Here is a 25,266-nt window from a genome sequence, read left to right as displayed (position 1 = left end):
CTACTTATCTTCTATAATAATACAGCCCACTTAATAGCCAATTTTACTAGCGTTAATTTTCATAATAAACAAACAGGAACCATAAGTTCCTAATCCTGAGTCCCGGAGTTAGTTGGGGATTTGAGACGTGGGCACTGAAGGAGGGGCATTATTTGTGACCCCAGTGTCCATGAGTCTCACAAGTCTCCAAGATACATCAATATGGGTAAGTTACAATTTGTTTTTGTGTGAGCTCTCTCCAGTGGGTGGGTGGAAAGTTTATTCGAGATTGTATCTCATTGGTCTCAGACCGAGCCGCGGGGGCGTTGACCCCCGAAGCCCTCTCCAGGCCTATTGTGAAAAATCTCCCACATAATTTCTAACACGAGTCATTATGGCTGTAAGTCACCAGTATACCATCATTTCAAAACATATATACACTGAAAAAACATAGACCTCTGGGAGAAAGCTTTGGGGCCCAGTCCCTGGACCCATTATGTACCTCCGTAATCTTTTTAACTACTGCCCACAGTGTATGCCCAGCTGGGTTCATATTTCGTGTCATGCTGGTGGCCTACCAAGCTCAGCTCACACCACGCTTCCTCTTCCTCACTGTGGCAGCCAACGTCACTCAGACAACAACTCCACTCCCTCACTCTCTCGTGGGCATGGCCCTCCGGTAGAAGACCCTAAATAAAATAACATTGCCTGCATAGATACACATGCAAGTAATTACAATGTCGGTGGCAAGTGGCGGAAACAGAGGTTGTGTTTGCCCAGAGAGAGGAAGGAAGCCAAAGATGTTGTCTCTACTTCATCACCCCATACAAGAAGCATCCATCTCTCTACGAGTTGTCCTGAAGTCGTGTCTGCAAGTTTCATCACTCAGACACAAAATCAGCAGGATCCATGCCGAAATTTGCTGAATTTTCCCCGAGAAATCTTCATGGCATCACTTGGGTCTTCACAGCATCCCACGCTGTTCTTCAGTCAGATGTCGAGCATCACCTTTGTGTTTCTGCTGTTGTTTTCAGCTCAGCATGGCTATTTCAGCAAGTCAGAGGTGAGTTTGTGTGGTGCTCTGCATCCAGTGTGGTTGATTCTCCAAGTGGGTATGTGGGGTGCGGAGGAAGAGGCCGGATCCTCCCTCGCCATACACCACCCACGCTCATCTCACACCACCATACACCACTATGCTACTCACTGCCTCTCTGCTGTTTTCTCTTTGAATTCAGTGTGATTCTCACTAGAGCTGTGTATCTAAGTGCCCGAGGTCACTCTAAGCCACATGGATCACGAAGCCACGTGTGGATAAGGCCACATGGATCTACAACCCATGTGGAGCAAGCTACGTGGGTGGCCCGGTGGCCTGGTGGCTAAAGCTCCCGCTTCACACACGGAGGGCCCGGGTTCGATTCCCGCCGGGTGGAAACATTCGACACGTTTCCTTACACCTGTTGTCCTGTTCACCTAGCAGCAAATAGGTACCTGGGTGTTAGTCGACTGGTGTGGGTCGCATCCTGGGGGACAAGATTAAGGACCCCATGTGTTAGACAGTCCTCACGCACTGCTACGTGGGAAATCCTATCCTACCAAGCCAAATGTTCAAAGCCATGTGCTGTTTACCACCTTATGCTACCTTGTGACGTCACCCCCTGACATCACCATGCTGCCTGACATTCCACATCACCTTGCTATCTGACGCTACCATGCGATGTGCTGCCCGATGTCACACCAGGCTGTCACCCATGACGTCTGCCCAACGTCACTCATGACGTCTGCCCAATGTCACCCACAACATCTGTCCGACGTCACCTCGTGACGTTTACCTTGGATGTGTGTCCCAATGTCACCCTGGACGTCTGCCTGACATCACCCCAGGACATCTGCCCTGACATCACCCCACGACATCATGCCTGACATCACTACATGATGTCACATTGACAGTGTTAGTTTCACAGTGAGTATTACGCATTTAGTATTGTCCAGAACGATTGAGAGAAGACGTGTCACGCAGTAGCGGCTCGTCCATAGGAGATGCAGTCCCCTAGATGCTCACAACCAGACGGAAGACTTCATCAGCCTTATGCTAAAATAATTTGCAACTGATAAATATATTACAGGAAAAAATGTGTTGTATGTTATTTTCAGTGTATTTATAAGCGAATTTTTTATTTTTTTGTTGAAACGAGATAAAAAAAATTATTAAAAATAGAAGTCTGATGCTGTACGATAGTATAAATATTACTGGCGTTACATCTGGCAGCAAGGAGCTGCATTCGATGCAGCACACACCCAGTTGCAATAACGTTTATTATGCTGTTCTATGAGGCTTGCAGTCCCCCCATTCTATTTTTTGACGAGCCGCCACTGATGTCACATGTTAATTCCTCTCATTCAGTGTTCCTTTACTAGTGTTCTCACATTTTTGTAAATGCCTTAGTGTCGAATTTTGCACAGAAAAGCATCATTTGCTAGTGCAAACCATGTTGTAACTGTATGTGTAGTGCAGGTGTGCAGTTTTCCATGTGTCACGATATGTGGTCTGAGCCCAGATGTGTGTGTAGACCACAGTGTGGTCTGAGCCCAGACCATTGGTAGCACTCTCGTCTTACATGTTACCTTGTTGTTAACATACGATGAGTGACACTAGTCAGTCCAGGCACAATTACGAGTGTTGATCCCCTGTGTACAGAAAGTTCTTTTGCTCGCTGCTTGTAGATGCCATGCCTGAGTCATACCTGCTACGATTCCCCATTGAGACTTGTTTCACTCCATCTCCTGACCATCAGAGTGCAGTTATGTGTAGAAAAGCAGTCTGAGGATGATTAGACTAACCTCTGCTATGACTCCAACTCTGTTGAGAGGATGACATCTTCAAGCCATAGTAGCTCTTTTGGCAGGCAACTGTGACTCTTGTCATGGCTTCAGTGAGCAGCCTGCAGAAAGATGATGTTGCTTTGACTGCTAGTCCGCTCACTCCAGTTTCGATGTATACTGCTACAGATATTTCGCATGAGTTGTCCCTGCTGCGACTTGCTCCACTCTCACTGGCAGTGGCAGCCCCAGCGACAGTACCAGTTGAAAAATTTCCTGAGTCACTTCTCAGAACATGCCCTGCCCAGTTGCCAAGTACTAATGATGCCTCACTCAAGGGCACCAACAGGCTATGCCCCAGGTTGAGTGAGCCCTGCAGCAACCACTATAATGACTGCTTCAACATTCCAGATGAGATAAGACTCAACTCATATCATGCTTCCTCTGCCTCACTCTGGCAGCCAACATCACTCAGACAACTCTACTTCGTCCCTCTCTTGCAGGCACGGCCCTTCGGGCCTGGGCCGCCGCAACACACTGCGTGTGTAGGAGACCCCGCAATAAATTAATGTTGCCTCTCTGAAGAGTGTCATTTATTCCCGTTACCAGATCCACACAGGATGGGTATGGGGTGCATAATAAAGATATTAAACTACTGGGAGAATTTACCCTTGAAAGTGTCTCATCACCCACCCATGACCCACTAGCTCAACCCACCTACCCATGACCCACTACCTCAATCCACCTACCCATGACCCACTACCTCAATCCACCTACCCATGACCCACTACCTCAACCCACCTACCCATGACCCACTACCTCAACCCACCTACCCATGACCCACTACCTCAACCCACCTACCAATGACCCACTACCTCAACCCACCTACCCATGACCCACTACCTCAACCCACCTACCCATGACCCACTACCTCACTTTAAACATTCTCTTAACTCACCTGCAGAAATATTATTTATCTCACTCATGGTGAAATCATTGGTATTAACGATGGAAGAATCCTTGGAACTTCGTTCAAATTCATTAGTCTCAGGCGTCACTGTTGAAAGACGAGTGTATACATCAGTAATAATAATTTATATAACTTATAACACATTTTTTTAATATTCTACATAAAAAAATGCCATTTCTACATAAAAATACATCGAATTTACTGAAAAGCTATTTTTTGAAAAATAAATAATAGTAAGATTCTAAGATGAGAAATCTGTAAAGATTCTGAACCTAATGAAAAAAAAACATATTTCACTGTGCTTGTTATTAATAAATTATATATATATATATATATATATATATATATATATATATATATATATATATATATATATATATATATATATATATATATTATTAATAAATATATTTATATATCTATATATATATATATATATATATATATATATATATATATATATATATATATATATATATATATATATATATATATATATATATATATATAGAGAGAGAGAGAGAGAGAGAGAGAGAGAGAGAGAGGGAGGGAGGGAGGTACCACCTCTAGAACTGGACTGGGGACCCTCATCCTCAAAGAAGACAATAAACGTACCTCAGGTAAAACTCAAGGTTCTCCCTGGAGCTGTTTGAATATTTTCTTCTACTACCCCTACATTTTATATTATATATGTACTTAATTAATAGACAGGATACATTGATAGAAAACACAAACATTGGTACAATGTATCATTGGTACAATATATCAAAGGTTATGAATCTCCTCCAGCTCTTCCGAAGCCAGACGCGAGCCCAGTATGCAGCATGCATTTCCCCTCTGGATGGCCACTCTGAGGTGCTGGAACATGAAAGTGGCTGCCCTTGGGTCCCTGGTGGTGTCGATGAGCCTGGAACCCAGTTCTTTAAGGAAACGTGTGGCATGTTTTCCCCATGATCCCAAGGTCTCTGATCCCACTGGGACAAATTGATACTGTTGGCTTATGTCCCTGTACTTGCTGATCTTGTACACCTCCCTGTGGTCAGCAGCTCCTCCCTGTCGCCCCACACTGTGATGGATATAGGTGTCAGCCAGTGTGGACACACAGGTATAGTCCCATGCTAAGAGCTTGCCATTCTTCCAAGGATAGATGGTGATCCCGTCGGGGCGATTTGCTGGGTTGTGGGTATTTTTGGCTGCTAGTGATTGGGGCTCCCTCTCGGCTGGGCATCCAGCTGTAGCAAGGGTTCTCTTTATGATGCCGTTGACCTCATTGTGTCTTGCATGCCAGCCCTTGGTTTTGGAACAGTTAAGACCATGTAGACCATATTGGTCAGCTTGCGCATCGCCGCAAATACACGTAAATTCCGTATGGATTGGGGCAGCAAGGCGCAGAGCCATTGTAATACGGACGGTCTTAGGGTCGAGGCACGTTCCCATTGCCGATATGGGAACTCTGGAGGAAGTCGCCGGAGTGAGGTGTGCTCACAGCTTGGAGAGAGGCAATCTCCCTGTCTGATGTTGCAGCCCTGAGCATGTTGGCAAGCACCTTATCGGCGATGGGGCCATCCCAGCTTGACTGTAAGCCAGTGCTGCACTAGGGTTTGGTGCTGGAGCAGCAAGAGTCTCCCATTCAGTAATGGCACTGGCATAGTTAGGGTCATGTATATATATATATATATATATATATAAGTAGTGAAGAAAGCGGCTGGGGGGTCTCCTCCGGAAAAAGGCATGCGGCTGGGAGGTCTCCGGAAAAAGGCATGCGGCTGGGAGGTCTCCTCCGGTATAGGGCCTTCCACTGGGAGGTCTCCGGTTTAGGACCAGGAGCTGGAGGGTCACCTTTTCACACCTAGGTGTTACTTCCGGTTTGACCATGACCTCGCCCTCGAGACTACCTCACCCTTGACCCCCCAACCAATACCCCCACCCACGACCCCCCCCCCCCCTTCGCCACCCCGCGCGCCCGCCCGCGCGCCCGCCCGCGCGCCCGCCCGCGCGCCCCGCCCCGCCCGCGCGCCCGCCCGCGCCCTTCGCGAGCCCCGCCCGCGCCTTCTGCTGCGCCTTCTGCAGCGTCGTCCGGATCGCCCCCGCGCCTCGAATTTTTTTTTCTTATGATCTCCTTGGATCAAGGTTTTTGGATTCCCCCCTACGGGGTTTCGAATTTTTTTTGAATTTCATTTTCTTGTGCTCTCCATCTCCTCGGATCAAGTTTTTAAGGTTCCCCCTCTCACTTTCACCCCCATCCCAAAATTTCTCGATATTACCAAGTTTTTGGATTCCCCCCTATGGGGGTTTCGAAATTCTCCATCTCCTTGGATCAAGGTTTTTTTTGGATTGTCCCTCCTTCCACCCCCCAATCCCAAAAATTTCTCAATATTACCAAGTTTTTGGATTCCCCCCTATGGGGTTTTCGAAATTCTCCAATTCCTTGGATCAAATTTTTGGGTACCCCTCCTTTCACCCCAAATTTTCTCGATAATACCAAGACTCCATCTCCTCAGATCAAATTTTTGAGGTTCCCCCTCCCACTTTCACCCCCCAATCCCAAAAATTTCTCGATAATACAAGTTTTTGGATTCCCCCCCCCCTATGGGGGTTTTGAATTTCTTATGATCACCTTGGATCAAATTTTTGGATTACCCCTCCCACTTTCACTCCCACCCCAAAATTTCTCGATAATACCAAGTTTTTGGATTCCCTCCTATGGGGTTTTCGAAATTCTCCATCTCCTTGGATCAAGGTTTTTTGGATTGCCCCTCCTTCCACCCCCCCATCCCCAAAAAATTTCTCAATATTACCAAGTTTTTGCATTCCCCCCTCTGGGTTTTTTTTCGAAATTCTCCATCTCCTCGGATCAAATTTTTGAGGTTCCCCCTCTCACTTTCACCCCCATCCCAAAATTTCTCAATATTACCAAGTTTTTGGATTCCCCCCTATGGGGGTTTCGAAATTCTCCATCTCCTCGGATCAAGTTTTTTGGATTCCCCCCTATGGGGGTTTTCGAAATTCTTATGATCTCCTCGGATCCCCCCATCCCACTTTCACCCCCACCCCAAAATTTCTCGATATTACCAAGTTTTTGGATTCCCCCCTATGGGGGTTTCGAAAGTCTCCTCGGATCAAGTTTTTTGGATTCCCCCCTATGGGGTTTTCGAAATTCCTCGGATCAAGTTTTTGGAATCCCCCCTCTGGGTATAAGCATTCAAATGAACTCCTCCTATGGGGGGCATGCTTACTACAGGTCTAAACATCTTCCCCTTATTATTTTAAAATGAACTAAAACCTTCCTCTCATTAAGTTAAATGAACTAAAAGTTTCCTCTCATTAAGTTAAATGAACTAAAAAAGCGTGTTTACTCGGCGGTCAGTGACGTCACACATACAAGCTAAATCTTGTCGACTTACCCCTATGTCAGTGACGTCACGCACACAGGCTGAATCATGACGACCCTTTAGTTCATTAAAGTTAATAAGGGGATATAGTACCTACATCATAGGGAAAACATTTTCATCATCAGAAAGTCACATTTTTTGTTTCGTTAATACCCACAACAATCCAACAATTTCTTTACAACACAAGTCTAGACATTTTTTTAACTATTTCATCTCAGGTCACTCCCCCCCACGAAGTAACCTCCTCCCCACCCTCCCGAACCCTCACACTCCAACCAACACCTCACAATTTTCACTCATAACCCCCAATTTTTTCTCGTTTTAACCCTTTTAGTTCATTAAAGTTAATAAGGGGATACAGTACATCAGAAAGTCACCACAACACTTATAACCACTTTTCGATAAATTCACTAGTCACAATTTTACATATTACGAAGTTAAATACGCACTTTTACTTTGAACACCTTCAAAACACTCTCTTAAATCATTTGAATACTCACAAAAATACCTTTATACATTTCCAAACAACACTGAAATACTCCAAAACATCATTCGAACACCCCCAAAATCACCTCTGAATACTCCCAGAACACCTTCATAAGTACTCTTGCACATCATTTGAACACCTTCATAAGTACTCTCATAATCATTTGTACACCTTCAAAAAACACCTTTGAATACTCACATAAACACCCTTGAACACCTTCAAAACACCTTTGAATAACCTCAAATCACCTTTGAACACCTTCAAAACACCCTTGAACACCCTTGATCACCTTCAAAAAAAACAACATTTGAACACACTCAAAACACCTTTGAACACCTTTGAACATTTCCAAACAACACTGAAACACTTCCAAAAACACCATTTGAGTACTCCCAAATACACCACTGAATACTAAAACACCACTGAATACACTCAAAACACCACCAAAATCACCATGAAACACTTCCAAAAAACACAATTTGAGTACTCCCAATTACACCACTGAATACTACTAAAACACCACTGAATTCAATCAAAAACACCCTTCAACACCTTCAAACACCCTTGAACACCTTCAAAACACTCTTGAACACTTTTCAAAAACACCTTTGAACATTTCCAATCAACACTGAAACACTTCCAAAAAAAAAACACAATTTGAGTACTCCCAATTACACCACTGAATACTACTAAAACACCGCTGAATTCAATCAAAACACCCTTCAACACCTTCAAAACACCTTTGAACACCTTTGAACACCTTCAAAAAAAACAACATTTGAACACACTCAAAACACCTTTGAACACCTTTGAACATTTCCAAACAACACTGAAACACTTCCAAAAACACCATTTGAGTACTCCCAAATACACCACTGAATACTAAAACACCACTGAATACACTCAAAACACCACCAAAATCACCATAAACTAAGATCAACACCCACATCCCACAACACCCACAACCCACAACACCCACATTTTTTTTCTCGTTTTATCTAATTTCATCAGAAAGTCACAACACCCACACCCCCCATTTTTTTTCTCGTTTTAACCCTTTTAGTTCATTAAAGTTAATAAGGGGACACACTACATCAGAAAAAGTCCCAACAACAACCCACTTATAACATTTTTTTTTCGGTATCTCTAGTTCGACAACAACACCCACAACACCCACATCCCACAACACCCATGAACATTTCCAAAACACTATTTGAGTACTCCCAATTACACCACTGATTACTACTAAAACACCGCTGAATTCAATCAAAACACCCTTCAACACCTTCAAACACCCCTGAACACCTTCAAAACACTCTTGAACACTTTTCAAAAACACCTTTGAACATTTCCAATCAACACTGAAACACTTCCAAAAACACCATTTGAGTACTCCCAATTACACCACTGATTACTACTAAAACACCGCTGAATTCAATCAAAACACCCTTCAACACCTTCAAACACCCTTGAACACACTCAAAACACCCTTCAACACCTTCAAAACACCTTTGAACACCTTCAAAACACCTTTGAACACATTCAAAACACTCTCATAATCATTTGAACACACTCAAAACACCTTTGAATAACCTCAAAACACCTTCGAACACCTTCAAAACACCCTTGATCACCCTTGATCACCTTCAAAAAAAACAACATTTGAACACACTCAAAACACCTTTGAACATTTCCAAACAACACTGAAACACTTCCAAAAACACCATTTGAGTACTCCCAAATACACCACTGAATACTAAAACACCACTGAATACACTCAAAACACCACCAAAATCACCATAAACTAAGATCAACACCCACATCCCATAACACCCACAACCCACAACACCCACAATTTTTTCTCGTTTTATCTATTTTCATCAGAAAGTCACAACACCCACACCCCCCATTTTTTCTCGTTTTAACCCTTTTAGTTCATTAAAGTTAATAAGGGGCCACACTACATCAGAAAAAGTCACAAAAACAACCCACTTATAACGTCTTTTCGGTATCTCTAGTTCGACAACAACACCCACATCCCACATCACCCACATCCCACATCCCCCACACACACACACAGACACACACACACACACATCCCTAACCTAGCCTAACCTAACCTAACTTATCCTAACCTAACCTAACCTAACCTAACCTAACCTAACCTAACCTAACTTATCCTAACCTAGCCTAACCTAACCTAACCTTACCTAAATTATCCTAACCTAACCTAACCTAGCCTAACCTATCCTAACTTAACCTAACCTAACCTAACCGAACCTACCCTAACCTAACCTTACCTAACCTAACCTAGCCTAACCTAACCTAACCTAACTTAACCTAACCCAACCTAACCTAACCTAACCTAGCCTAACCTAACTTAACCTAACCTAACCTAACCTACCCTAACCTAACCTAACCTAACCTATCTTAACCTTACCTAACCTAACCTAACCTAACCTAGCCTAACCTAACTTAACCTAACCTACCCTAACCTAACCTAACCTAACCTATCTTAACCTTACCTAACCTAACCTAGCCGAACCTATCCTAACCTAACCTAAAATATATTGGAACACTTCCAAAATACATTAGAGTACTCCAGAATTACTTTGAACGACTCCATTTTTGGATATTTCCAAATTAGTTTTGAAAACTTTATCGTAAAATCGAACATTATTTTCTTGTTGGTAAAACACACTCAATGGTAGAAATATTTACTCGATTTCCGAATAGAAGCACTGTCCTCGCTCTGAGAGACTCATTGTGGGTCACCCCAACACATGGTGTAATGCGCTTCACACCCAAGGTAGAACATAACACCTGCGTCAACTCAGGACAGACAGGCGCCATGTAATGCGGGTAACATCCAAGGTAGAAAATCATCTCTTTCCAGACCAACTGTCTATCCTAACCTAACCTAACCTAACCTAATTCCTAACCTAACCTAACCTCACCTAACCGAACCTAACCTAACCCCATCAATCACCTCTATCCTAACCTAACCTAACCTAACCTAACCCAACCTAACTCCATCAAACACCTCTATCCTAACCTAACCTAACCTATCCTAACCTAACCTAACTCCATCAAACACCTCGAATACTACCTAACTTAACCTAACCTAACCTTACCTAACCTACCGAACCCAACCTAACCTAACCTAACCTATCCTAACCTGTCCCAACCTAACCTAACCTAACCTATCCTAACCTAACCTAACCTAACCTAACTTATCCTATGCTAACCTAACCTAACTTATCCTAACCTAACCTATCCTAACCTAACCTAAACACTGACTAACTTTGAACCAACTCTGAACACCACTGATCTTCTTCAAAAATGCTCTGCACATCATTTGAACACCTTCAAAAAAACACCATCAAACACCTCCGAATACTCCCAAAAAACACTACTGATTACTACCAAATCACCACTGAATACTACCAATCACCGTCAAAATCACCAGAAACTAAGTTTAACATCACCATCTAACATCCTTTTTATAGAAATCCCCTCAAATCACTATAACCAAGAACTCCCCCCCCATTTGACGCATAAAAAAAAAGCATGAACACAAACCTAATACGCAAACACTTAGTACATGATCACCATCAACTGAAAACATATCTTGTACACACACATAATATAAGACAATCACCAACTACAATCACCCATGTTCACTTACCTCAAAATCACTAATATCACAGAAAACAATCATTTTTATAAACATTTCACACACACACAAAAAAAAAATCATATTTGACAATATCTAAGCGCACTCACCTCACTACCACCAACACACGATGTCTCACCTCACAGGACCGACAAAGCTCACCTCCAGTGACGTCACACTCCCATTGTGTTACTTGGTGGTTGGTAACATCACACCTAACCCCCCATGTTTCAACCTATTGTACCCTACATTATCTAAGAACACTATATCCAACACGATTACCAGATTTTATGATCCCCAACACCAAGATCACAGAAAACACACATTTTTTATAATTATTCACACAAAAATCACGATCACCAATTCCATATCATGTTTACCGTCATCTATCAACACTAATCACCAAGATCACCAAAAAATCTAAGATCATGCATCTCAAAACTACTATGATCACTGAAAACACTTATTTTTTAAACATTCGCACAAAAATAAGACATACACAAAAATACCACAACACTTCCACCAACATCTATAACATAACATGAGCACTATAACATATCACTATCACAAAAAAAAAATAATACACAGACACCCACATATTATACATTTCAATTGCAAATTTAAGACATGAGACATACACACCAAATCTAAGACATTCACCTCCAACTAAGACATACACATCACCCCTAAAACTTCCTTCCTTATTCATTCCGTATATCTCCTAGAGCTGTTTTAACCCCGACGGATCCACCACGACGTAGGAGCCAGAGTGTAGTAGGTGGTGTTGGAGTGGTGATGGTTCCTCTGACTCCTACGTCGTGGTGGATCCGTCGGGGTTAAAACAGCTCTAGGAGATATACGGAATGAATAAGGAAGGAAGTTTTAGGGGTGATGTGTATGTCTTAGTTGGAGGTGAATGTCTTAGATTTGGTGTGTATGTCTCATGTCTTAAATTTGCAATTGAAATGTATAATATGTGGGTGTCTGTGTATTATTTTTTTTTTGTGATAGTGATATGTTATAGTGCTCATGTTATGTTATAGATGTTGGTGGAAGTGTTGTGGTATTTTTGTGTATGTCTTATTTTTGTGCGAATGTTTAAAAAATAAGTGTTTTCAGTGATCATAGTAGTTTTGAGATGCATGATCTTAGATTTTTTGGTGATCTTGGTGATTAGTGTTGATAGATGACGGTAAACATGATATGGAATTGGTGATCGTGATTTTTGTGTGAATAATTATAAAAAATGTGTGTTTTCTGTGATCTTGGTGTTGGGGATCATAAAATCTGGTAATCGTGTTGGATATAGTGTTCTTAGATAATGTAGGGTACAATAGGTTGAAACAAGGGGGGTTAGGTGTGATGTTACCAACCACCAAGTAACACAATGGGAGTGTGACGTCACTGGAGGTGAGCTTTGTCGGTCCTGTGAGGTGAGACATCGTGTGTTGGTGGTAGTGAGGTGAGTGCGCTTAGATATTGTCAAATATGATTTTTTTTGTGTGTGTGTGTGAAATGTTTATAAAAATGATTGTTTTCTGTGATATTAGTGATTTTGAGGTAAGTGAACATGGGTGATTGTAGTTGGTGATTGTCTTATATTATGTGTGTGTACAAGATATGTTTTCAGTTGATGGTGATCATGTACTAAGTGTTTGCGTATTAGGTTTGTGTTCATGCTTTTTTTTTATGCGCCAAATGGGGGGGGGAGTTCTTGGTTATAGTGATTTGAGGGGATTTCTATAAAAAGGATGTTAGATGGTGATGTTAAACTTAGTTTCTGGTGATTTTGACGGTGATTGGTAGTATTCAGTGGTGATTTGGTAGTAATCAGTAGTGTTTTTTGGGAGTATTCGGAGGTGTTTGATGGTGTTTTTTTGAAGGTGTTCAAATGATGTGCAGAGCATTTTTGAAGAAGATCAGTGGTGTTCAGAGTTGGTTCAAAGTTAGTCAGTGTTTAGGTTAGGTTAGGATAGGTTAGGTTAGGATAAGTTAGGTTAGGTTAGCATAGGATAAGTTAGGTTAGGTTAGGTTAGGTTAGGTTAGGATAGGTTAGGTTAGGTTAGGTTGGGACAGGTTAGGATAGGTTAGGTTAGGTTAGGTTGGGTTCGGTAGGTTAGGTAAGGTTAGGTTAGGTTAAGTTAGGTAGTATTCGAGGTGTTTGATGGAGTTAGGTTAGGTTAGGATAGGTTAGGTTAGGTTAGGATAGAGGTGTTTGATGGAGTTAGGTTGGGTTAGGTTAGGTTAGGTTAGGTTAGGATAGAGGTGATTGATGGAGTTAGGTTAGGTTCGGTTAGGTGAGGTTAGGTTAGGTTAGGAATTAGGTTAGGTTAGGTTAGGTTAGGATAGACAGTTGGTCTGGAAAGAGATGATTTTCTACCTTGGATGTTACCCGCATTACATGGCGCCTGTCTGTCCTGAGTTGACGCAGGTGTTATGTTCTACCTTGGGTGTGAAGCGCATTACACCATGTGTTGGGGTGACCCACAATGAGTCTCTCAGAGCGAGGACAGTGCTTCTATTCGGAAATCGAGTAAATATTTCTACCATTGAGTGTGTTTTACCAACAAGAAAATAATGTTCGATTTTACGATAAAGTTTTCAAAACTAATTTGGAAATATCCAAAAATGGAGTCGTTCAAAGTAATTCTGGAGTACTCTAATGTATTTTGGAAGTGTTCCAATATATTTTAGGTTAGGTTAGGATAGGTTCGGCTAGGTTAGGTTAGGTAAGGTTAAGATAGGTTAGGTTAGGTTAGGTTAGGGTAGGTTAGGTTAAGTTAGGTTAGGCTAGGTTAGGTTAGGTTAGGTTAGGTAAGGTTAAGATAGGTTAGGTTAGGTTAGGTTAGGGTAGGTTAGGTTAGGTTAGGTTAAGTTAGGTTAGGCTAGGTTAGGTTAGGTTAGGTTGGGTTAGGTTAAGTTAGGTTAGGTTAGGTTAGGCTAGGTTAGGTTAGGTAAGGTTAGGTTAGGGTAGGTTCGGTTAGGTTAGGTTAGGTTAAGTTAGGATAGGTTAGGCTAGGTTAGGTTAGGTTAGGATAATTTAGGTAAGGTTAGGTTAGGTTAGGCTAGGTTAGGATAAGTTAGGTTAGGTTAGGTTAGGTTAGGTTAGGTTAGGTTAGGTTAGGATAAGTTAGGTTAGGTTAGGCTAGGTTAGGGATGTGTGTGTGTGTGTGTCTGTGTGTGTGTGTGGGGGATGTGGGATGTGGGTGATGTGGGATGTGGGTGTTGTTGTCGAACTAGAGATACCGAAAAGACGTTATAAGTGGGTTGTTTTTGTGACTTTTTCTGATGTAGTGTGGCCCCTTATTAACTTTAATGAACTAAAAGGGTTAAAACGAGAAAAAATGGGGGGTGTGGGTGTTGTGACTTTCTGATGAAAATAGATAAAACGAGAAAAAATTGTGGGTGTTGTGGGTTGTGGGTGTTGTGGGATGTGGGTGTTGATCTTAGTTTATGGTGATTTTGGTGGTGTTTTGAGTGTATTCAGTGGTGTTTTAGTATTCAGTGGTGTATTTGGGAGTACTCAAATGGTGTTTTTGGAAGTGTTTCAGTGTTGTTTGGAAATGTTCAAAGGTGTTTTGAGTGTGTTCAAATGTTGTTTTTTTTGAAGGTGATCAAGGGTGATCAAGGGTGTTTTGAAGGTGTTCGAAGGTGTTTTGAGGTTATTCAAAGGTGTTTTGAGTGTGTTCAAATGATTATGAGAGTGTTTTGAATGTGTTCAAAGGTGTTTTGAAGGTGTTCAAAGGTGTTTTGAAGGTGTTGAAGGGTGTTTTGAGTGTGTTCAAGGGTGTTTGAAGGTGTTGAAGGGTGTTTTGATTGAATTCAGCGGTGTTTTAGTAGTAATCAGTGGTGTAATTGGGAGTACTCAAATGGTGTTTTTGGAAGTGTTTCAGTGTTGATTGGAAATGTTCAAAGGTCTTTTTGAAAAGTGTTCAAGAGTGTTTTGAAGGTGTTCAGGGGTGTTTGAAGGTGTTGAAGGGTGTTTTGATTGAATTCAGCGGTGTTTTAGTAGTAATCAGTGGTGTAATTGGGAGTACTCAAATAGTGTTTTGGAAATGTTCATGGGTGTTGTGGGATGTGGGTGTTGTGGGTGTTGTTGTCGAACTAGAGATACCGAAAAAAAAATGTTATAAGTGGGTTGTTGTTGGGACTTTTTCTGATGTAGTGTGTCCCCTTATTAACTTTAATGAACTAAAAGGGTTAAAACGAGAAAAAAAATGGGGGGTGTGGGTGTTGTGACTTTCTGATGAAATTAGATAAAACGAGAAAAAAAATGTGGGTGTTGTGGGTTGTGGGTGTTGTGGGATGTGGGTGTTGATCTTAGTTTATGGTGATTTTGGTGGTGTTTTGAGTGTATTCAGTGGTGTTTTAGTATTCAGTGGTGTATTTGGGAGTACTCAAATGGTGTTTTTGGAAGTGTTTCAGTGTTGTTTGGAAATGTTCAAAGGTGTTCAAAGGTGTTTTGAGTGTGTTCAAATGTTGTTTTTTTTGAAGGTGTTCAAAGGTGTTCAAAGGTGTTTTGAAGGTGTTGAAGGGTGTTTTGATTGAATTCAGCGGTGTTTTAGTAGTATTCAGTGGTGTAATTGGGAGTACTCAAATTGTGTTTTTTTTTGGAAGTGTTTCAGTGTTGATTGGAAATGTTCAAAGGTGTTTTTGAAAAGTGTTCAAGAGTGTTTTGAAGGTGTTCAAGGGTGTTTGAAGGTGTTGAAGGGTGTTTTTGATTGAATTCAGTGGTGTTTTAGTAGTATTCAGTGGTGTAATTGGGAGTACTCAAATTGTGTTTTTTGGAAGTGTTTCATGGTGATTTTGGTGGTGTTTTGAGTGTATTCAGTGGTGTTTTAGTATTCAGTGGTGTATTTGGGAGTACTCAAATGGTGTTTTTGGAAGTGTTTCAGTGTTGTTTGGAAATGTTCAAAGGTGTTCAAAGGTGTTTTGAGTGTGTTCAAATGTTGTTTTTTTTGAAGGTGATCAAGGGTGTTCAAGGGTGTTCAAGGGTGTTTTGAAGGTGTTCAAAGGTGATTTGAGGTTATTCAAAGGTGTTTTGAAGGTGTTCAAGGGTGTTTATGTGAGTATTCAAAGGTGTTTTTTGAAGGTGTACAAATGATTATGAGAGTACTTATGAAGGTGTTCAAATGATGTGCAAGAGTACTTATGAAGGTGTTCTGGGAGTATTCAGAGGTGATTTTGGGGGTGTTCGAATGATGTTTTGGAGTATTTCAGTGTTGTTTGGAAATGTATAAAGGTATTTTTGTGAGTATTCAAATGATTTAAGAGAGTGTTTTGAAGGTGTTCAAAGTAAAAGTGCGTATTTAACTTCGTAATATGTAAAATTGTGACTAGTGAATTTATCGAAAAGTGGTTATAAGTGTTGTGGTGACTTTCTGATGTACTGTATCCCCTTATTAACTTTAATGAACTAAAAGGGTTAAAACGAGAAAAAATTGGGGGTTATGAGTGAAAATTGTGAGGTGTTGGTTGGAGTGTGAGGGTTCGGGAGGGTGGGGAGGAGGTTACTTCGTGGGGAGGAGTGACCTGAGATGAAATAGTTAAAAAAATGTCTAGACTTGTGTTGTAAAGAAATTGTTGGATTGTTGTGGGTATTAACGAAACAAAAAATGTGACTTTCTGATGATGAAAATGTTTTCCCTATGATGTAGGTACTATATCCCCTTATTAACTTTAATGAACTAAAGGGTCGTCATGATTCAGCCTGTGTGCGTGACGTCACTGACATAGGGGTAAGTCGACAAGATTTAGCTTGTATGTGTGACGTCACTGACCGCCGAGTAAACACGCTTTTTTAGTTCATTTAACTTAATGAGAGGAAACTTTTAGTTCATTTAACTTAATGAGAGGAAGGTTTTAGTTCATTTTAAAATAATAAGGGGAAGATGTTTAGACCTGTAGTAAGCATGCTTACCCCCAGAGTGGGGAATCCAAAAAACTTGATCCAAGGAGATGGAGTCTTGGTATTATCGAGAAATTTTGGGGTGGGAGTGAAAGTGAGAGGGGTAATCCAAAAATTTGATCCAAGGAGATGGAGATCCAAAAAACTTGATCCGAGGAGATGGAGAATTTCGAAAACCCCATAGGGGGGATCCAAAAAACTTGATCATGGTATTGTCGATTTGGGGTGAAAGGAGGGGTACCCAAAAAACTTGATCCAAGGAGATGGAGAATTTGATTTCGAGAAATTTTGGGATGGGGGGTGAAAGTGGAGGGGGTCAAAAATTTGATGGTATTGTCGAGAAAATTTGGGGTGAAAGGAGGGGTACCCAAAAAACTTGATCCAAGGAGATGGAGAATAAAAATTTGATCTGAGGAGATGGAGTCTTGGTATTATCGAGAAAATTTGGGGATGGGGGTGAAAGGAGGGGTACCCAAAAATTTGATCCAAGGAATTGGAGAATTTCGAAAACCCCATAGGGGGGAATCCAAAAACTTGGTAATATCGAGAAATTTTGGGATTGGGGGGTGGAAGGAGGGACAATCCAAAAAAAAAACCTTGATCCAAGGAGATGGAGAATTTCGAAACCCCCATAGGGGGGAATCCAAAAACTTGGTAATATCGAGAAATTTTGGGATGGGGGTGAAAGTGAGAGGGGGAACCTTAAAAACTTGATCCGAGGAGATGGAGAGCACAAGAAAATGAAATTCAAAAAAAATTCGAAAAAAATCAATTGGAGTGCTCTTCTCCAAGGTGATGTCGATATCCAAGTGAATGCTTTAACTGGACACATCCTTAACCTCCAACATGAATACTTTCCTCACCGGCGATATGTGACGAAGCCTACAGATCAGCCTTGGTTCGGCTTTCGTTGTAGAGAGGCTGCTACTGCTAACTACAAGGCTTAGAGAAGGTATAAGAGGCATCCCACTATCTATATCAGGAACCTGCCTAGACAAAGCTGTAGATAAATGGGAGAAGTTCAAAAAATGGGCCATCTCTAAATGGGAGGGTGACAAAAATAAAGCTGGCATGAGGTGGGCGTCAAAACCTGGTGGTCCTTGGTCAAAGACCAACAAGGTTATTTGTCTGATGAACTTACTGCACCTCTAGATCTACAGGGTGGGACCATCTCTACTAGCAGTCAGGGGAAAGCTGACCTCTTTGCCGAACACTTTCTGCCAACATGCAAATTCCTGATCCAGCAAGAGACCCTTCCCTGGCCAGCCGCAAGAACTGTCAAAATTGTAAGTAGTGACATTAAGACAGGATGTGTATCTTCTTCTTAAGTTGCTGGACCAAGAAAAGGCTGTGGGCCCAGATAAATTGAGCCCAAAATTTCTGAGTAGTGCAGACCGGCTAGCAACACCTCTAACTCGCATCTATCAGCACTGCCTAGCACAGTGTAAATGGCCTTCTCTGTGGAAAGAGGTAAATGTAGTCCCTGTTCACAAAAAGAAGAGCAGAGTGGAAATCAGCTACTACAGACCAGTGTTACTCTCAGTCACTGGCAAAATTCTTGAGACAATAATCTCACGGCAAATGACAGGTTTTTTTTCGACAACCACTCACTTCTTTGTGACCATTAATATGGCTTTAGATAAATTATTCTGCTACTGATCTGTTCTTAAACCTCTCCACTAAGTGGCACTAGACACTGGATGAATACCGAGTCGGCTGTGTAGTAGCACTGGACATTGCTGGTGGTTTCGACCGAACATGACACCAGGGACTCTTGGCAAAACTGCAAGCACTGAGAATTATAGGCTCTACACTATGTCTCCTCGGTGATTACCTTCAAGGTAGATATCTAAGCGTAGTTCTCAATGGGACAGTCAATAAGATATACTATCGGTGCAAGTGTACCATGGGAAAGTATGCTTGGGCTATTGTTATGAAATGTCTACTTCAATGACCTTCATCTCATTCCAGAATCCCATCCATATGATGAAGATTGTACTCTGACATTTACTTATCCATAAGAGGAAATGCCAGCTGTTCTAAGTTACATCAGTCACCAGCTTACAGTTATATCAGTCTGGGTAAACGGTGGCAGGTAACATTTTCTCCCGAGAAAACACAAAGGATGACGGTGTCTAGGCACCATGATGTTAATGCTGGAGCGGTGATAAGAATGAATGGGAGAGTGTTGGTACCCAGGGACGAAGTTGATATCCTTGGGGTGAAATTTGACTTCAAACTGCTCATGAAGAACCTCGTAAATCTTGCAAACAAGGCAGCTAGGAAGCTTGCAGCACTTCGACATATCTTGCATCTACTCGATAGCAGAGGTTGCAAGATTCTGTATGAGGCACAAGTATGCTCACACCTTGAGTATGCTCCATTTTCTTGGACTGCCTGCTCTCCGTCTCATCTGCTACTTCTTGACAGAATAGAGAACAGAACAAAACAACTAATCTCTCGCCTGGATAGATCTATCATTTTAGCAGAGCCTTCAACCCCGGAGGGATGTGGGTGGCCTTGCTTTTCTGTACAAGGCCAACACTGTCAAAGAACCACACTTGGCTCCACTTCGAGGGCAGCAAGAAGTGAGCTTCTACACAACAAGATGGGCAGCAAGCAGCAACTTCACCCTGTACCCTTCTCCAGACCATTACTTCATCTGAGATCATTTATTCCTAGGATGACTCAAGGCTGGAACATGTTCGTACAGCATAATATTAACGAAATAAAGTCAGTTGATCAAACGAAATTGCTGACCCACAGAGGCTCCAACTTCATCATGTTCCATATTTGTATGTTTCATAACAATAAAAAGGCTTTCAAATGAGCTGATGTAGGTAACAGCTCTTAGCTTGTAAATAAAGTTTTAATCAGTAATGAACAAGTAATATTAATAGTTAAGAAAGTGTGGCATAATTTACATTCTTTAGTGAACTTGTCCATCTCAGCCCACAGTAGACGCTGCTCCATGAAGTTCATGTCCTCTCCTAGCACGTTCTTTTTGGGAGCCAGGAAAATTCTCACTGTAACAATCTTCGTAGCAATATTGTGGTTGGTTACCTGAAAGTGACACAGTATAACATTAAATTACCTTGTCTATTGCCTACATGAGGGCTTTGGTAATTTACAAGCAAATCTTTGACCTGCAGGTGAGACATAGTCATTAACAACCACTACAAATTCATTAAGATTGACATTAAATTTTTTTTCATGTTTGAAAGTGTCAGATACATGCAGACAGCCAAATAACTAAATGAACCTTTCTCTATCTTAAGATACACTAATGGTCAAAGTTTGAAGCCACATCTCTGTTCTGTGAGCTTTTTACAATTTCATTACGATTTCGTAAGTTATTCGTAATGACTTTGAAGGGACATGTGCTAGAGCACGACATAGTCATGAAAGTGTGAGATTCGTTTGAAAAAAAAATGTGCACTGTGTTCACAGTGAGGCCCATAATTACCTATGATATATAGAAATACACTTAGTTGCGTGAATCTCTTATGCCAGCGTGGTACAGTCGAAAGGGCACAGATTCACTGGTTTCAGGACTGGCTCACCTTGAGTTTGTATCCTCTTAACTATGTTCAGATATTTTCAGATTTGCACCTATACAGCCTAAACTTATAATATATCGTCTTTCATTTAAATGAAGCCTAATTAAGACATTTTATGAGAAATAACACTCCACCGTTTTAAAAACCAAATGGACATATTGGCGCCCACATACTCTAATAACACACTCAAATAACTAGGATACTTCTGCAGAAAGTGCGAGGCAAAACAGAAGAAGCTTTTCCAGGTTATCCCAAAGAAATTAAAACCTTGAATATCTAAACTTCCTGCATAAATCAATGGTTTCATAATCCTTGTTCTAGTAACATAACACCAACACTGAAAATCTGAAGCCTACTGGATGAACTTTACTAAAGCTATCAACGAAACTGGAAAGAAAAAAAGGCAACCACTTAAAAATGCCCCTTTTGAGCTCTTAAAAATATTACCGTGCATTTTATGGGTGATATCTGGGGATTACTTTTGTAAGAACTTCTGTCTTCCCATTAAATCACAAAAACCAACAGAGTTATCTTAGTGAAACTCCTCCAAGAGAGTTTGTTATGCCAGAAGATATTATAGAAAATAGCATAGTAACTAAAAATATTAATAAATGTTTGAATGAAATATTTTTTTTTTTACATTTGTTGTAGGTCCTTAATAAAAATTATCTCTTAAACATGTAAAGGATATTGCATAAATTATTACACTGAGTAGATTTAGAGCAGAATAAACACCTGGTTAAATTTTCAGCTTTGTTTTAATGTGTTGGTGCTTCACAATGGTAATATGGTACTCAAAAAATTACAAATTACATTGGTAAATTTCAGCCTACAAATATCACTAAAAATCTTGATCTTACAAGTTTGAAGTCGATGTAATGAGGGAATATTTAAGCACTTCCTCCAAAACTAATATCGGTTTTTTTTCACTAAAAATAGCAGAGTAAAATCCACACAGTCAATAACAAATCCAAACTCGTTAAGCAAGAAACTCCAATACTAAATATTTTAAGCTAATCAGAAAAGGCGTATTAAAGTTATTACTGAAACCCTGCAGGAAGGAAACAAAAATGTCGTCAACCACCACAGGTGTTCCCCTTCGTGGATACCCAAAAAAATATTCTCACAAAAATACCTGAAATTTGTACTTGAAGGGGACGTGATCCAGGTGTTTGATGGGCAAGTTAATTTTTTGCTCCGGTGTAAAGTCTAAACCATTCTTGATCTTAAAGGTTTTTATGTTCCATCCAGTTGTAAGAACGTTCGGTTCATTATTACCTGAAACTTCAACAGAGTTCACCTCCACACCTTCCAGACTCAACTGCCAACAGAAAGAAAAAAAAAATATTTACATATGACAAAGTATTTTATAAATATAATATGCAATTTATTAAAAAATGATAGTATGCAAATTAGTCATGAATCCCACATCTGCATTCACCTTAAACCAACAAATAATAGAGCCTACTAGATTGGAGAATACACTGGACCTCATTCTCACTAACAATGATGATCTGATACGAAATGTCACCATATCAAAAACAATATACTCAGATCACAACATAATTGAGGTTCAACTACTGGACCACTACGACAAAAGCCTTCAACAAGTGTGACCATGGTGTAATAGCGCACAAAATGCGTGATAAAGGAATAACAGGAGAAGTTGGTAGATGGATCTGTAATTTCCTTACAAACAGAACACAGAGTAGTAGTCAACAGAGTAAAGTCTGAGGCAGCTACGGTGAAAAGCTCTGTTCCACAAGGCACAGTACTCGCTCCTATCTTGTTCATCATCCTCATATCGGACATAGACAGGGATATAAGCCACGGTGCCGTGTCAGATAAGATAAGATAAGATAAGATTTCGTTCGGATTTTTAACCCCGGAGGGTTAGCCACCCAGGATAACCCAAGAAAGTCAGTGCGTCATCGAGGACTGTCTAACTTATTTCCATTGGGGTCCTTAATCTTGTCCCCCAGGATGCGACCCACACCAGTCGACTAACACCCAGGTACCTATTTGCTGCTAGGTGAACAGGACAACAGGTGTAAGGAAACGTGTCGAATGTTTCCACCCGCCGGGAATCGAACCCGGGCCCTCCGTGTGTGAAGCGGAAGCTTTAGCCACCAGGCCACCAGTCCTTTGCAGATGACACCCGAATCTGCATGACAGTGTCCTCCATTGAAGACACTGCAAGGCTCCAGGCGGACATCAACCAAATCTTTGAATGGGCTGCAGAAAACAATATGAAGTTCAATAATGAGAAATTTCAAGTACTCCGATGTGGTAAACGTGAGGAAATTAAAATTCATCGGAGTATAAAACAAATTCCAACCACACAATAGAGCGAAAAACTAACGTCAAAGACCTGGGAGTGATCATGTCGGAAGATCTCACCTCAAGGACCATAACATTATATTAATCGCATCTTCTAGAAAAATGACAGGATGGATAATGAGAACCTTCAAAACTAGGGATGCCAAGCCCATGATGACACTCTTCGCTTATTCTATCTAGGCTGGAATATTGCTACACACTAACAGCACCTTTCAAAGTAGGTGAAATTGCTGACCTAGAAAATGTACAGAGAACCTTCACGGCGCGCATAACTGAGATAAAATACCTCAATTACTGGGAGCGCTTGAAGTTCCTAAACCTGTACTGCTAGAATGCAGGCGGGAGAGATACATGATTATATACGCTTGGAAAATCCTAGAGGGATTAGTACCAAACTTACACACGAAAATCACTCCCCGCGAAAGCAAAAGACTCTGCAGACGATTCAACATCCCCCAGTGAAAAGCAGGGGTGCCACTAGCACGATAAGAGACAACACAGTATGTTTCAAGGGCCCAAGACTGTTCAACTGCCTCCCAGCATGCCTAAGGGGGACTACCGATAGACTCCTGGCTGTATTCAAGCAGGCACTGGACAAGCATCTAGTCAGTACCTGACCGGCCGGGCTGTGGTTCGTACGTTGTATTGTGTGCGACCAGCAGTAACAGCCTGGTTGATCAGGTCCTGATCCACCATGAGGCCTGGTCACAGACCTGGCCGCGGGGGCGTTGACCCCCGGAACTCTCTCCAGAAAAACTCCAGGTAAACATGTATCACCACACTAACAGCTTCCATGTATCACCATGCTGACTGCTTTCACGTATCACTATACTGACAGCATTCTTGTATCACCAGGCTGACAGCTTCCACGTATCGCTATACTGACAGCTTCCAAGTATCACCACATTGACAGCTTCCACGTATCACTACACTGACAGCTTCCCTGCATCAACGCAATGACAGCTTCCATATACCACCACAATGACAAGTTACATTATCACCAGGTTCCATGTATCACCACACTGATAGCTCCCATATACCACCACACTGACATCTTCCATGTATCACCACACTGGCATGCTACATTTATCACCACACTGACATTTTACATGTATCACCACAGTGACATGCTGTATGTATCACCACACTGACATTGTGGAGAAATTTTCTCCAGGAGGGGGGTATCAGCCCCTTTCAGCCCTTTCAGCCCTTTTCAGCCCTTTTCAGCCCTCTCAGAAAGGGCAATGGCGTCTTGCTTGCTTCTGCAATAACACTTCTAATTGAAAGCATATGACCGTGTGTCATGGTCACGCCACGTCTTTGCAAGAGACCAGTGTTGCAAACAGTGTGGATTAATGAGAGAAAATCGATCTTTTACCTTGGCAGGACAATTAAGAAAATCCTGCACTCACTTTATTACCATGTTAAAGATAGTGTACACTGATGTCTATGCCCAAAAAGCAAGAATCAAGCATTCTGCATTGCTTCATGGTGGAAGTTTAGCAAGCAAGGGAAACATGCTTGATCTGCGCTTCTTTTGTGAGTTGAGAGATCAGGGCAAGCTAGGGCGGATGGACGGCGCCACGGGGCAGACTGCTTTAAACACTGCCAGGGGAAACATTAACGCCGGGATAACGAACAAAGAAAACTGATCTGCGCGTTTTTGTGCATAAAGGACAATCCACATTCGCGGTATATTACAGAGAAGTGTGCACAGCTTCCTGCAGTTACATTACTGTGAAATTAAAACAATTGGAAGACAGTGTACCGAGTGTATTGAGAACTATCTTTATAGACTAGTGCACCGAAACACCTATTCTTCAATAAAGTCAACGATACCTGTCGAAAGGAGCATCCAACACCTAAACTCACGCTGAGAGAGCAAGATAGGTTTAGAATTTACTTGTTATGCAGGGAACTGCGCAGTTCTTGTGTCATAAGGGGTTCAAAATCATCCTATAGTCGGCAGTGAGTTGTGGGCTTTTGAGCCCAACACAAGTGAGCATAAGGCCCTTGTCAGTATTCAGTTATTCAATGAAATACTGACATAACACCCCCTAGGGGGAATTATACTTATACAACCTATTTTATTTAAACAGGCCAAGTGCGGTTGCATCTTCGGCTCCAGGAATGTTCT

At 41.5% G+C, this 25,266-nt stretch overlaps 1 protein-coding gene across 1 annotated transcript in view; it reads right to left on the bottom strand.

The window, feature by feature from the left end:
* Positions 1 to 25,266, bottom strand: part of LOC128698904 (phenoloxidase subunit 1-like) — a 60,712-nt gene that overhangs the window by 10,828 nt on the left and 24,618 nt on the right. The window contains 4 exon segments of the mRNA XM_070096974.1: positions 2,818 to 3,096; positions 3,755 to 3,853; positions 20,154 to 20,292; positions 21,925 to 22,110. Coding sequence (XP_069953075.1) covers positions 2,818 to 3,096; positions 3,755 to 3,853; positions 20,154 to 20,292; positions 21,925 to 22,110 — 703 coding nt within the window.

The sequence above is a fragment of the Cherax quadricarinatus genome, chromosome 55, assembly GCF_038502225.1.
Source record: "Cherax quadricarinatus isolate ZL_2023a chromosome 55, ASM3850222v1, whole genome shotgun sequence".
NCBI lineage: Eukaryota > Metazoa > Arthropoda > Malacostraca > Decapoda > Parastacidae > Cherax > Cherax quadricarinatus.
Note: the sequence above shows the minus strand (reverse complement) of the source record. Positions and strands in the feature narration are given on the sequence as shown.